Source organism: Dama dama, chromosome 19 (assembly GCF_033118175.1).
Source record: "Dama dama isolate Ldn47 chromosome 19, ASM3311817v1, whole genome shotgun sequence".
NCBI classification, from domain to species: Eukaryota; Metazoa; Chordata; class Mammalia; order Artiodactyla; family Cervidae; genus Dama; species Dama dama.
Genome location: NC_083699.1, coordinates 82,911,841 through 82,926,713, shown reverse-complemented (window position 1 = coordinate 82,926,713; position 14,873 = coordinate 82,911,841). Strand labels below are relative to the sequence as shown.

The 14,873-nt window shown below is 49.8% G+C and overlaps 1 protein-coding gene across 3 annotated transcripts in view; it reads left to right on the top strand.

Moving 5' to 3' along the window:
* Positions 1–3,375, top strand: part of KY (kyphoscoliosis peptidase) — a 48,729-nt gene extending 45,354 nt beyond the window's left edge. For all 3 annotated transcript variants that reach the window (XM_061167999.1, XM_061168000.1, XM_061167998.1), the window contains one exon: positions 2,480–3,375. In XM_061167999.1, the coding sequence (XP_061023982.1) occupies positions 2,480–3,375 (896 nt within the window). The remainder of the gene's footprint in view (positions 1–2,479) is intronic.
* The last annotated feature ends 11,498 nt before the right edge of the window (positions 3,376–14,873 follow it).

Here is a 14,873-nt window from a genome sequence, read left to right as displayed (position 1 = left end):
CCACCAAGGAGTTTGCCTCTTTAAGAGACAAAGAAATGTAAACACTGAGTTTCTGAATATACAGTAAACCTAAAATTTGATTGCATATTCATGAAGCATATTTAAAGAATAGTTCTTTGCCGGAGCTAGTTTTCTTAAGAGTGGAGATGAAGGGAAAGCAGAGAGGGAAACAGGTGGGCTAATGCAAGGAGGGGATAGTGAGAGGGTGAAGGAGGGGTGAGGGGAGGAGGAGGTCACAGGCTCTAACAGAGTCCCAGGGGTCTCCGATCCTTTATTTCCAGCCTTCCCAGCCATTCAGCTCACCTTCACCAGGGACCCCCTGAGCTGGGCACCCCAGCCAGGCCCAGGACATGGCAGGAAAGGAGACAGGCGGGCCCTTCCCTGTGGCACCCACACCAGCAAGGAGGATCCACATTACCCATCCCTGGTACATTATTATACTGATAAGTTCCCTGGAGGACAGGGGGGGCCAGGTGAGCAGCCTCCAGGTCACTCAGCTGCCTGCCCTACCCCAGGGCATCAGAAAAGCCTTCTTTGTGGTCAGAACATTGCCTTGAGGTCTTAGCCAGGTTTGGGGGATGGTGAGCATATGTGAGGGCCCTGGAACATGAAGGGGTGTCCCCCTGGAGGAGGTACAGGAATGCCATGTGGGCCTGAGGATGGGCCTGACTCGGGCAAGGCAGAGGGGGACAGGTCTCTCCACTGGCCTCCAGTCTGATGGTGACCCACAGGAGGGAGCCCCAGAGTGCCTGGGTAGGTATTTTCAGGAGCCCTTGAGCTGCCATGTGGAGATGCCAGGAGCCCTCCATGCATCAAAGGTGAATTGCACGGGGACCTGCAGTTCCCAGCTGGGGGGTGACATGGAGCAGGACAGGGTCCATGAGGGCTGAGGCAGCTTCTTCCCCTGAAGAGGGATCCAACTGAGAGAAGGTGACAGTGATCTGCTGTTCTCGGTCACTTTCCTCTGAGGTCACCGTGTCTCATGGTGGCTGACAGCCGTGGAGAAGGAGCGTACACAAAGAAAAGAAATAAAAAATGAAAAAAAAAAAAAAGAAAATAGCACAAAAGCACAAAGAATACCACCCTTAGTGTAACAGAAAGGAGAGGAATCAGAGGCGGTGGGGAGGCCAGGCTGGGGAGGGTGGTAGATGCAAGACGAGCAGCAAGGTGGATGTATGATCAGCAGCCCAGACCCTCCAAGGAAGTCACTGAAGACCTGGAGGATGGGGGCTGAAGCCAGATTTCAGAGAGCTGAGTGAGTGGGAGGGAACTGCAGTAGGGAGGGGTGTGGGCAGAAAGGTAGGTGAGGCGTTGGCAGCGCTGGGGAAGGCAGGGAACGTCTTCTGGTTGGAGGAGCCATAAAGAAGGCGGTGGATGCGGGGGAGGCCAGTGGAGCCCCCTTCCCCATGTGGGGATTCTCACTCCCAAGATGGGAGGTAGCACTGAACGCAGTAACTGAGCAGCCTGGAGTTGGGCCTCGTGGCTGATTAGATGGGAAGTCTCAGGGACACTCATCCTACAGCATCCTAGAGCATGGCTTTCTGCCTCCAGAGCAGGAACTCTGGACCCCTATGGGGGAGAGGCTACTAGAGGGTGTGAATGAGACACTAGTCGGAGGTGGCTGGGAGGAGGGGCAGGTGATCAGCTTCTGAGGGAGGGAAGGCGGGGTTCTCAGAGAAGCCCTGCCCCTCCCTGTGGTCCTGCAGAGCAGCAGGGACCAGGGAGGGGCGTGCCCGTGGGCTGTAAAAACAGAGAACTGACCCCCCTGTCCCCCACAGCAATGACCAGGACAGAGGAAGACAGCGCTGGAGGGCAAGGGGCGAGGCGTGTGTGGGATGCACACGGTCCTCTCGTGCACCCGATGACTCCATTCAGGAAGCACGGCCTGGAGTGGAGGGTGGAGGTGGGGGTGCGGGGAGGACCCGCAAGGAAGCAGTTCTGTCCCTGGAGCACAGTCTCCAGGAGGGAAGCACCCTATGAGTTTTTAAGGTGATTGTTGACACGCCACCTGTGAAGGGAGCAGGGTGAAGCAGGACTTGAGACTTGGAGGCAAAGTCAGAGATGGCTCTCCAACCAGGATCTTGGCCCTCCGTGCCCCTCAGTCCCCTCCCCTGCCCTGGAATCAGGTTAAGCCCCCTGGCAACATTCGCCTGATGTGAATCAAATGGGCAAAGCAAGCACATATGATGGGAGGCAGATTTTTCTTGAGACCCACCACCCCCAGCTTGCAGTTCTCGAAGAGAACCACTCAGGGGGTGAGAACGCTTCCAGAGGTGTGCTGCCAGCGGCTTATATGGTGTTCAGTGAGGTCATGCTGGTGGCTTAAAATTATTGGGGTGAAGGTATTCCCACCACGGAAATGGGCAGACGCTGTAAGTCAGGGTTCCCCCCGTCCACCGCCCAGAGATCCTCTTGTCACACGATTACCAGCATGTCAGCCCAGGTCGGACTCCTCACCTGACCCTGGCTCTCCCCACAGTGAATGGAAAGGCCACGGTCACCATCGAGAGCTGTGCTCCGACACAGTTCATGTTCATGCTCAACGGCAAGCAGGAGCACGGGCTGCTGAGCCTCCGGAAGAACGGGATGAAGCTGGACGTGTACCCGCCGACCGCGGGCGACCACAAGCTGCAGATCTTTGCCAAGGGCAACTCGGAGATCTACAGCTCCGTGCTGGAGTACACGCTCAAGTGCCACTGTGCAGACGTGGACGTCAGGCTGCCGGCTGAGTTGCACCAGCCCGTGGGCCCCAGCTGGTTCTCGGAGCAGATGGGCATCACCAAGCCATCCCACACCGAGCCCGTCATCTACACCAGCGACGGGCGCTGCTCTGTCAGCTTCGGTGTGGAGGAGGGCATCAGCGTCCTGGCTTCGCTGCACGGAGACGATGGCCCCGTCACCGAGGAGACCCAGCGACGCTACATCTTCCAGCTGCACCGGGAGAAGCGGACGGAGCTGAAAGTGCAGCTGCCCCACGCCGGCAAGTTTGCGCTCAAGATCTTCGTCAAGAAGAGGCAGGAACCGGGCAACTACCTTTTCGTCTTCAATTACCTCATTTGCTGTACCAACACCAAGGTGAACTGGCCCGTGTTCCCCGAGAGCTTTGGCAACTGGGGGGTGGACAATGAGCTGCTGGAGCCACTGTCAGGCGTGCTGCCCGCCAACCGCAACGTCCCGTTCAAACTGAAGCTGCACGGCATCGCCAAAGCCCTGGTGAAGGGGCAGGACACGTGGCCACTGACCCTGAGCCCCGAGGGCTACTGGGAGGGCAGCTGCAGCACCGCAGGCTGCCGGGAGGTGTACGTCATGGTGCTGGAGAATGCCAACCACAGCTTCTACTCCTACATCCTCAAGTACCAGGTCAACGCCCAGTGAGGGCCGCCTGCCACCCCCACCCCTGCCGGGCCGCGCCCAGAACCCGGACACCACGGAGTCTGCATGGAATCCCTTCTGGACCTCTGCCTCGTGTTCCTGCTCTGCCGGAGGCTGCGATGTCAGTGGCCAAGGGGACAGAGGCAAAGGCCCTTTAGACGACAAAGGTGCTATGTAAATCCAAGGTATTGTAACTGTACTCACTGCCCAGACACCCCCCCTTCTCATGCTGTCCTTGTTATTCTCGGGCTGGTGTGGGCATGCCACCCGGGGCCAAACACCTTTCCCGTGATGGGGAGAGAGAAGAGGGCGTGATCCGTGAGGCTGAGTCATCCTGAGTTCTCGAGCCCCTTCCCAGGAGCCGCACAGAGCTTCGCACCAACTCTCAGACCCCAGGGGAGGTCAGACTGTCATCTTCTTTCCAGACCTGACCATCTCCTGCATTCCCGATGCTGCTGCTTATTCTTCCAGGTCCTGAGAAGGAAGGTGCAGAGAGGAAGCTAACTGGCCCCCAACTAGCCCAGGGGCCAAGGGCCTCCACAATCCCTGTGTGTGCCTGAAATGTGGCAATAGAAATGTCTTGGGCCGACAGCAGCCAGTGCCTGCTCTTGTTGTTCTGGGTGGGGGACAGAGAGGCAGGGATATATGGCAGTCCCGTCACCCTAGTCTCAGGATGTAAGACCCGCGACTCTGCTCTCAGAGGGATTAATTCCATCTACTTGGTCTATCAGCAGTTCACTCAGCCCCTGCAGGCCCTCTCAGAGCCTGTGCCTCAGGCCCCAACCTGAAACCCACACTGGGAACCCCAGGAGGCTTCTGGGCCCATGGGGACCCCTGGCAATAATCCTCAATAAAGACTTCAGGTGAAGTAGTAAGAATGCTGCAGTGCTGGGGGCCCCCACGATAGCAGGGTCCCACCAGCCCCAAGATCTCTACCACCAAGGCCACACCTGGGGGACCTCGACCTGCCCTGGGAGCAATTTCTATCCCATGTCCCTTCCTTCCTCTCAAGAGAGACCCCAGGGTCTGCCTTCTGTAGGGACCCATCCAGAGCTCCTTGCTTGCTCAGGCCTGAGAAGTCTAGCCTGCCCAGCCAGCCCTTAGCAGCACCTCAGGCCAGTGTTGCCATGGCAACAGAAGAAAGACTGGCTCCAATGAGGGCGGCAGGCGGGAAGGATGGAGAGGCCCTGAGAGGCCCTGCAGAGCCGCTGCAGCGCCATCCCAGCACATGCAGAGGTTGCAGGTGACCTCACCTGCCATCCTGGTTTCTTCAGCCCTGCAGCCCTGCCTACCAGGGCCTGGGCCCGGAAGAGCCAGCACTGCCCAGTACTCCCCTCCCTGCGCTGCCGCTCCGGATGCCCTGGGCTAGCTACAGCCAAAGCTGCTGGGGATCCTCACGGCCTCCTTGCCTTCATCCTCACATTTGTGTATTCAACGAATGTTCGTGGAGCACTTAACCAGGTACTGTGTCAGCCGATCCTTCGTGCTGGGGCTGCAGCCCTGCCCCAGCCGTCCCAGAGCAAGGGTGGCAGCCGCAGTCCTTGCCCAAGCCTGTTTCAAGTTGCAGGCTCCCAACACTCCATCATCTCCCTAAGTTCCCTCCCCACAAAGAGCCCCACCACCCCCAGCATGGACCCGGTCCAGAGGAATGTCTCAGGGGGCCCATCCTCCACCAGGCCAGGGGCCCTGGAACAGGAGGGCAGTACACCACGGTGGGCTGAGCTGTTCTGGCCTGTGTCCAGCGGCCTCTGGCAGGCTCTGCCACCCAGGCATTCAGCACTGTGTCACTCACGCCTGGAAAATGCACAAAGGCTGCAGAGGCGGAACCGCTGTGCACCACGACAGGGAAACAAGAGGAGTTTTTACACCCTGGAAACAGCCTTTTCTCACCCCTTTGATTTTATGGGCTGAAAGAAATGTGCTGTGTTTCATCAAAATAATAAGTGCCTTCTATGACTCATGTCACTCACTGGACCCAGAGCTGGCTGTGAGTCCTGCTGGGAGCAACTTGCATCCTCTACAAAACAATATAATTAGTCTATACATTCTGGAGCACACAAAGGATGCCACCCAGCAAAATAGGAGCTGTCCCAAGCAGGAGACGGTGGCCCAGCCTCTCCAAGCGCCTGGGAGCGTCAGCAACCCCTCCCCGTTCATTTAACCAGGCCCCCACCCCCACCCCCCGCCCCCACCTCCCCGCCCCACTCCTTGTAAAGACAGCTGTAGGCACAGACAACACCTGCATTTCTTTCCACTAAAGTAAAAACACATGAAATGAAATCCAATCTTCATGAATTTTTACACGCATGTTGCTCAGGGTAGAATTCGGGGTTGCATTTTGAAGTCTTTTATTCAAATCCCCATCTTTGTTTCCCGATCGAGGCGTTCTACGGCCAGTGGAATGGCACGGGCGCCCCCTGCTGTCTGATATGCGGAGCTGCAGGTGCTGCAAACTCGCGTGAGGCTGGGGTTTTTATGCAGCATTTGAAAAAAATGCGGCAGGGATGTTTATATTAAATTCACTGAGGGCCTTCTCGTGGCTTCTCAGAGTTTTCTCATGTATACGTGGAGCACGTCGTTTCCACACAAGTTGTGAGGCGAGGCAAGGGAACTGCCTGGCGTGGTGCGAAGAACGTGATAACGGTTTGAAAATATTTCACCCGGAAATCGGGTAGAAGTGGATGGGACAGTCCGACCACATTCATTACTACGTCAGTGAAAAATTGGAACTGATCGAACTCAGAAAGCTTTTGCTGCAAGTCCTAGGATGGCAGCCCTCAAGCCACAGAAGGGCACAGAGGGTCGGGGAGGGTGGGGGAGTGAGACGCGGCAAATGGGCGACAACCACAACTGCAATTAACTTCTGTTCGACTTGTTTTGCAAGCGCCACCAGCGCAGTTGGACTCTGCCTTCAATCTGATTGTGATCATTGTGTGTTCCCCATATGTTACATTGTCCCACCAGGACAAACCCCTGACAGCCTGCTGAGATTAAGAGGAAATAAATAGGTTAACTGAAGCATGAAGGATTTAGGCTAGACATAAAGAAGTATTTCCTGTTGTTAAGCAGGATGGACAAGTTGCCAAGAAAGTCTGTGAAATCCTCTTCTCAGAGGACTGGAAAAGTAGAAAAATTTTCTCGGTGGTCTGGGGTCTTCGCTGCCATGCTAACCAGTTCTTTCCAAACCAGTTTAATTCTTGAAATACACTGGATCACCCACAGCAAACGGGGGACCGAATAGTATTGGTAGCGTCCTTTGCTGTTGGCAAAGCTTTCAGAGGCGAGAGGTGGTGTGCATCTGCGTCCCCCATCAGTTTATCTGAGGTTGATCATTTCTTTTCATTTGGATGCATAGTTGGAGCTTTGAAGAGGTGATTACTTTTCATAATGTGTGCATTGAGTTGTGTGGGCCACTGGCTGTTAGGTATGCTTTCCCCTCATTGTTGCTGGTGTTGTTTTTCAATAAAATTTATATTCATTTTTACCCAACAATGTAATTATCGATCCATTCTTATCACTGTTCTCACAAGCAGGAGAAAGAAAAAAAAAAAAACACTTTCATGTTCAAAGGGAATGTTAGGAAAAAAAATCAATGTCCCAGCTATTTGAATGTGATGGTGAGATGCAAATAGAATGTCAGGCAAATAGCTATTTCACATTAAAGGAAACATAATTAGGTTAGCTCCAGCCCCTCTCTGGCTCACATGCCTTTGAAGAACATGAAGGCAGTGAATCTTATTTAACTTGAAAATGTTTAAGTTGATCCTAATTTCTATTTTAAATGGGAGAAAAAAAAAAAAAGTGTTCCAAAAATGCCCATCAGCCTACTTTTTGTTGTTGTTGGGAATATATATAAATATATATTCCTTGATATTCATACATTTGTAGAAACTTTCCAGCAGGTTACCTAAACAGATTATTCATAAATTAGACATTTAGGGAAATATAGCAAATGGAAATCTAGACACCTCTGAGAAGCTGCTGTAACCATGGAGACCATTCTTGTAGCTGTCGTGTGAAGGACAAAAAGAATTCGTGTTCCCAAATTTGGCCTTGTTGCGCTCCTCACTGCTAGACCCACAAACATGAGCCTGAGCATGCTTCTCCTTACCAAGGATTCCACGAGTGACCCATATCTTTAACAGCATGTTAAGGGGAAGTCCGAAGAAACAGTCTCCAAATAATAGAAGGAAGAACTCTCAAGCTGTTAGAACAGTCTGAAAGTGCCAGCTCTGAGGCTGCCGTGGATGACCTCTAAAGTCCCTTCCAGTCCGGAGAGTTTGTGATGCTGCGTCTCCGTGAACAGATGCCGGCAGGCGGTAGGTCTGAGATTGTCGGTGGCGGAGCATCTGAAGGGCCCTGCTGGGTTAAGAGCGTGCCCTGCAGCCCCCACCAGACTGCTCTGCTGGCTCTTTTCTTGCCCGAGGGCAAGGGGCTGGCGGGAACCCAGCAGAGGGACCAAAGGGGCAGCCACAGCCTCTGACAGGATATTGCTTCTCTCTGATTTTGCGAACAGAACTAAAGAAAACCAAGAGTCAGGCAGCAACTGGGATGCCCCCTCTTGGATTCCCTGCCAGCCTCCCTGAGTCAAAAGACACTGAAACCAGATCACTTCTCCCCCAGATTACCTCTCTCTCCTCCTGGACTGCCAACACAGCAAATGTACCCCCATGCCCAGAGTCAAACGCATGGTGGCCACTACTGACTCTTGCATCCCTTGCGGTGAGAAGTCTGGTCCATTCTGCCATGTTCCATATTTGACCTGCTCCTCCAACCCCATGTCCACCCCACTCCAAAGCCTTCCATCGTTCAGGCCCTCCTCATCTCCCAGGGATACATGTGATTGCTTCCTATAACAACAAAAAGCATAAACATTTTTACTGGCAAAGTCTGAATACTTTCAGGGCTGTCTTCAGGAGGGTTGATGTCTCAGGAAACAATGGTCCAGTGAACACTCGGAGCTCCTGGTTCTTTAAGCATCATTGTCCCCAAGGCTAATTCTCTCAAGAGAAGTGCCTGCAGGATGAGACATAAAAGAGACAAAATGCCTTCAAGGTCCTTGTGTATCCAGTGGCAAAACCGAGACATGAGGTTTTGAGAAAGAATGAGAAGGAAACCTGGACTTAAAACAGATCTCCAGATGTGTGGTCATTGCTACCTGGGGCACCGGGTAAAGGAATCTGAGGTCACGGTGGGCTCAGTAGGAAAGAGCACTATGATTAGCTGGTGACCCATAGATACTGGACTGAAGGGTGAGGTGTGCCATGCATTTGCCGAGTCTGACTAAAAGGAAGGCAAACCCAAGCTAAGACCAAGTGACACAGGAGATTATTCAGACCAGTGGGTGGGTGCTGGCTTCCCAGCAAACTCGCCCACTGACAGACAACCAGTCAGCTCCCACCATAGGCGCAAGGATGCTCTAGAGGCGTCCTGACAGCCTCTAGGATTCAGGAGGAGCCCACCCAACCCACCGCATGGAGCATCCAAATGCATAGCACTCCAGGAAGAATCAGGCACCCTGAACTTGTATGCTTTTTCATCTCATGAGGAAACGGTACCTTGCATTTAGACTAAACGATCGCTATTGTGCAAAGTGAACATCAGTTGTTCTTTCCGAAACAGAATTCTAGACCATCGGCTTTATTTACAACATTGTTGACCCAAGAGATTTCTTTTTCCAACTAACTAAAAAGTGTACGCAACGAGTGCCTTTGCCTCTGTGGGAAATGTGGGTTGACAGGAAGACAAAGATTGCCACCTGGCTGTGCGCACTCCTGGTGTTCACCTCCAGGAAGCAATCAGGAAACTGATTGATCTGAGGAGTGCCCTTCTTCCTGGGGGGCCTGCCGCCCTCAGCTTACTCTGGGATTGCTTTCTTTCCATCAGGGGGATGGCTGACTGCCTCCATGACACAAAGAATCAGCCATCATTTCACCCTGGCTGTGCGGGGGCCAGGTAGGGACTCCCCACTCCAGACCGGTAGGGAGGACGGTGGGGAGGTTTGTGCCATGAGGGCAGAGGGGCAGCCACACTGTGAATGGCCAAGAAGAACTGGTGCACGTGATTAATGGAGAACAGATGCCTGGAGTGAGGGGCCCCTGGCAGCTCCCATATGGACAGAGCGGTGATGGAGGAGGAAAGTGTATATAGAAGAAATGACTGCAGGATGACAAATTGTCTGGTGAACACTCTGCTGATATGTATTAATATATGTATTAGTGTGTATGTGAACACCAAGTGGAATCTGAAAGTTAACATTGATCATTTCATCATATTACAAAAAATTAAATGTAGCCAAGATACCACAGGCCTTTGGAGGCTGCCCCCGACTCCATCCTGTGTGGTCATCCCGCTCTTAGGACTGGGGTGGATGTGGATACCATGGACCTTTTCGTGTCCGTTTCATCCACACCAGACCCCTTCCCCACCTCCCAGGAGAAACAACAGAGAGAACCTGATCCCATGAGAAGATCCCCTCTGTAAAAGCTTCACTCGTCATTTTTAGAGCTCAGCAATAGTGTTCAAAGTCCATTTTAAAAAGAAGCCAATGGGCTTCTTCCTAGAAAGGTGACCTCTTAGCCACCACTCGCTGATGACCGAAAGCTGTCCTGTGGGGTCAAGAGCCACAAATGCAGGCTTGAAGCCTTGGTTTCTCTCTGTAAACCCTGGCTTGACTGGGGGCTCCCCAGAGACCCCTTCCAGCAGAGCTCCCAAGGCTGGGGGAGGCCTGCAGCCCAGACCCGTGGATGACATCTTGATGGTACAAGAGTTAAAGGCACCAACTCTGCAGTCAGCCACCGGGATTCCATCCCCGCTTGGCCCCCTACCACTGCTGTTGGCAAGTTAGCGAGCCTCCCATCTCCATGTCCTAAGCAGTAAAATGGGGGTAATCATAACACCCACCATGTAAGCTTCTTGTGGGGTTTGAATGAGTGAACAAGGGCACAATAAACAAAGCCCCAGCACTAGGAGGTACTCAGTGAGGCTCGGCTGTCGTCACCATCACAACAGTCTTCCCCAGGCCGTGTGAAGATACTGACCTGCTGCGTGTTGCTCCCTGAAGAATCTGAAGGTCGCAGGCCCCTCATAAAATCATACCAGCCCCTGACCTAATAAAGAAGAAATCCTGTCTCCAACTGTTGACCACCCTGCCTCTCCTAGAATTGTCCAGAGACCAGGAGCTCAGCTAGGCAGCTATTACTTTATTGGCACCTCTCTGAAGGGTGCCTTCGTCGAGAACAGTTGGCCAGTCTGCACACTGGCTGGGGAACATATCTGTTACGTTCCAGGACCACCATGTAGCAGGAGCCCTGAGCCCCCAGTGCAAGACCCATCTGAAGCACCCAACCCCACTCTCCCTTCCCCACCTCCTGCTTCAGACAAAAGGGTGGAAATTCTTCCCTTCTCTCAGTAACATTTAGGAAATTTTTGTAGACCCTTGAGTATCTTTTATCAGATGTATTTCTAGATATGCACAGATGTATTTTTCATGATGCAGTAAATGGTATCAATTTTTAAGTTCATTTTCCACTGTTTTTTCCTAGCGCACAGAAACACTATATAGTACCTGAAATTTTAGTACCTGAAATCATGCAGTGTGTTCTTTGTGAATGCGTACAAATACAAAGATTATGGTTGTGAAATGTTAACACCATCATGAAATTAGAAGGGCCACAGAAGTTTTCAGCAATCTGTTATGTTAAGTTTTAAAGCATATATGATGAAATGCTGGCATTTGTTAAATACAGGGGGAAATGAACCATCCATGTTACCATCTTTGCCAAACTCAGATCATGAAGATCTTCTCCTGTTTTCTTCCAGAGGTTTTATCTCCTAGTGAAAGTCACTCTGTTCTATGATCTCTGTTCTCTCAGGGGGATGGAAGGAGCATGTGGCAGCCAGCCAGCTGCTGTGACATCAGTGTCCCTCGGAGCCCTGCAGGCAGGGAAGACGGCCTGTCCTCCTGAGGTCCTACCCACCCCTGTCCTAGGGGCCTTGGCTGTGGTGACGGACCCTGGCCCCAGGTCAGCCTTATCACTGCCCACTGGTGTGGGCAGAGTTTGCAAGCTTTACTGATCAGCCTGTACAGTGTTAGTTGATGCCAACATTTAAAAATCAATGGACTTCCCTGGGGGTCCAGTGGTTAAGACTTCACTTTCCAATGCAGGGGGGTGCCAGTTCCATCCCTGGTCAAGGAGCTAGGATCCCACATGCCTCATGACCAAAAAGTCAAAACATAAAACAGAAGCAATATTGTTACAAAATTCAGTAAAGACTTTTAAATGGTCCACATCAAAAAAATCTTTTAAAATTAAAAAAAAATAAAATAGCATTTAAAGGACTTGCCTGGTGGTCCAGTGGCTAAGACTCTGAGCTCCCAATGCAGGGACCCAGGTTTGATTCCTGGTCTGGGAACCAGATCCCACATGCTGCAACTAGAGGCCCTGCATGCCACAGCAAAGATCCTGACTCCCACCACTAAGACTCAGCACAGCAAAATAAATTAATATTAAAAAATGAGATAGTATTTTAAATAAATAAAGTAAAAAATCAGAAAAATCCCATCAAAATCTGATTGACAACCTTTCCCGAGAAGCCTGCGAAAATCTCCACAAGGAAGTGAGTTGCAGCATCCCCTTTGGACAGGCCAGCTGCCCGGGTGCCCCCTCTCCCTCTGACTGTCTCCCAGACCCTAAGGCCACCCGCCCCTGAATGGATGCTTTCCTACAGCTGCCCTCTACAGTGATGGGTATTGCCTGTGAGGTCCCATCTACAGCTTTTTGATTCTCTTCCCTATTCAGCATCTCACCTGGCCTCACGACAGCCTCGCTGAGTGAGTATCAGAGTCTACATTCTGCATATGAAGAAACTGCCCAAGGGTGTACAGCTGCCAAGTGGAGAGCTGGCTTTGAGGCTTCCCTCTCTGCGCTCAGACTCATTTCAATCAGCCCATTGCCCTGGGCACTGGGGCCGTCTTTACGCATTGATGATGCAAATTGCTAAGGGCGCAGGTGTGTTACTAGACCCTCTGAGCACACTTGTCAGAGGTTCTGGGAGCAAGAAGGGAGCTGGGGTCTGTGTCGCCAGCATCCTCAGGGAATTGCAGGAGCTCAGGCTGCAAAGATGAGGAGTTTGCTTGATTAAATATTTGATGAATGAATTAATAAATGGATGAACTGTCATCTGAGTAGCCCACATACATTTAACCATTAATCAAAACACATTTTAGCTGCAGAAATATTTTAACTCAGGCGTAAAGGAAGGGGAGGAAGGGTTGCCTACAAGACACCCACTCCAGACCCTCCCTCACCACCGAGGTCCTTTCTGCTCATTTAAGGGAGGACTTTCCAGGAAAAGCATAGACAATAATATGTGCACAACCCTCTGGGGTAAACTGGAAAGGATTTAAGGGTGTCTATTTGAGACAAAACTCATTACATTTTCTCTGCAATATGTAATTAAGATGATAAAAATAAAATGCAAGTATTAGGAAAGATATTAAACTTATATAAAACTTCTAATATGATCATTTCAAAATTTTTAATGAAAGCCCTGAGTTTTCTGTCATGATCTTAACATTTTTATTGAAATATAGTTGATTTACAATACTGTGTTAGTTTCAGGTGTAAGCAAAGTAATTCAGTCATATATTTTACAGATTATGTTTCATTATGTTAATATAAAATATTGAATACTGGTCCCTGTATTACACAGTAAGTTGTTTCTTATCTATTTTACATGTAATAGTTTGTATCTGTTAATTCTGTGCTCTTAATTTATCCCTCCTATAAGTTTGCTTTCTATGTCTTTGAGTCTGTTTCTGTTTTGTAGATAAATTCATTTTTTAGATCCCACATATGAGTGATATTGTATGATATTTGCCTTTCTCTGTCTGACTTGCTTCACTTAGTATGATAATCTCTAGGTCCATCCATGTTACTGCAAATGGAAATGTTTCATTTTTTTACGGCCGAGTAGTATTCCATTGTGTATACGTATCACCTCTTCTTTATCAATTCCTCTGTTGATGGACACTTAGGTTGCCCCCATGTCTTGGCAATTGTACATAGTGCTACAATGAACGTTGGGGTGCATTGGTCTTTTGGAGCTAGAGTTTTTGTTTCTTCCAGATATGTGGCCAAGAGTAGGACTGCTGGAACATATGGTACTTCTAATTTTAGTTTTTTAAGGAACCTTTAGACTGTTCTCCACAGTGGTCGAACCAGCTTACATTCCCACCAGCAGTATATGGGGGATCCCTTTTCTCCACACCCTCTTCAGTATTTATTATTTGTATTCTTTTTGATGATAGCCATCTGACCAAAATGGGATATTGTGTTTTGATTTTCATTTCTCTAATGATTAGCAATGTTGAGCATCTTTTCACATGCCTGCTGGCCATCTGTATGTCTTAAAAGAAATATCTATTTTGGTCTTTGCCCATTTTTTGATTGGGTTTTTTGTTTTTTTGATATTGAATTATATGAGCTATTTGTATATTTTGGAAGTTAACTTTCTCCCTTTCTGTAGGTCAACTTTTCAGTTGGCTGATGGTTTCCTTTGCTGTGCAAAAGCTTTTACTGATTAATGACCTTAACTTTTTATATAAGATTTGTGCTGGAAATTGTTAAAAACAATTCCTAAGATGTTTTTAGCTAACAGTGTCTTTAAATTCTTTCTAGTCCACTTTGATGAGAAACTTATGAGAAATTTATTATTTTCACTACAAAGTAGTGATAATTTTCTTTACAACATTAATTTGAAGACTACAACACCACAAGATGTATTTTAAAATTAATTGCAATTCCTCTTCTTTAATTGACGAATTTATTGTTGAAGTTTCTAGTAATATTACGGAGAGATTTTGAATCCAATCAAACGTTTTTAGATCAACTGTTAAATTATGAGAAACACTAATTTAGGGAACTTCTGTTCCTTGTTGGAGCAGTCATCTTGCTCCTGGCTTGGGATGACAGGCAGCAGAGTACATAGTAGAGAGATACAATTATCTGACCGTTGCTGGATAAAACATTCGCTTTGTCTATAGGATTTAAAAGCAAGGGTCCAAAATGAATGTCTTGACATTCAGAGACAACTGGATTATTTTGTGAAGACAGATTCAGGCCTGCCGTCTAGAGTGGTACCCACAGGAACATCAACTGGCTTCTCTGTTACCAACCAGAGCTCTTCGCCTTGTTAATCAGTAGAAGTTGATCAGAGGCCAGAGGAGAAATTCAGGCAGGCTGTACTTTGGCCCCTGCTGCAGGAGGGAGGAGCGAGAACAAGTTCCCTTGCTTGTTGGGGCAGGGGAGGGGTCAAGGGTGGGGGTTAGGGCCAGCTGGATCTTGGATCCTTATATTGGGTGAGGGTAGGGCCAGATGGATGGTTTAGGTGGTCTGCCTGTCCCTTGGTGGTGCTGTGTGGGGTTTTGGTCTTTTTGTATTTTGTAGTTAGTAATTTGCCCCAACTGAGCATGCACACTCTTATTTTCAGTCCTTTAC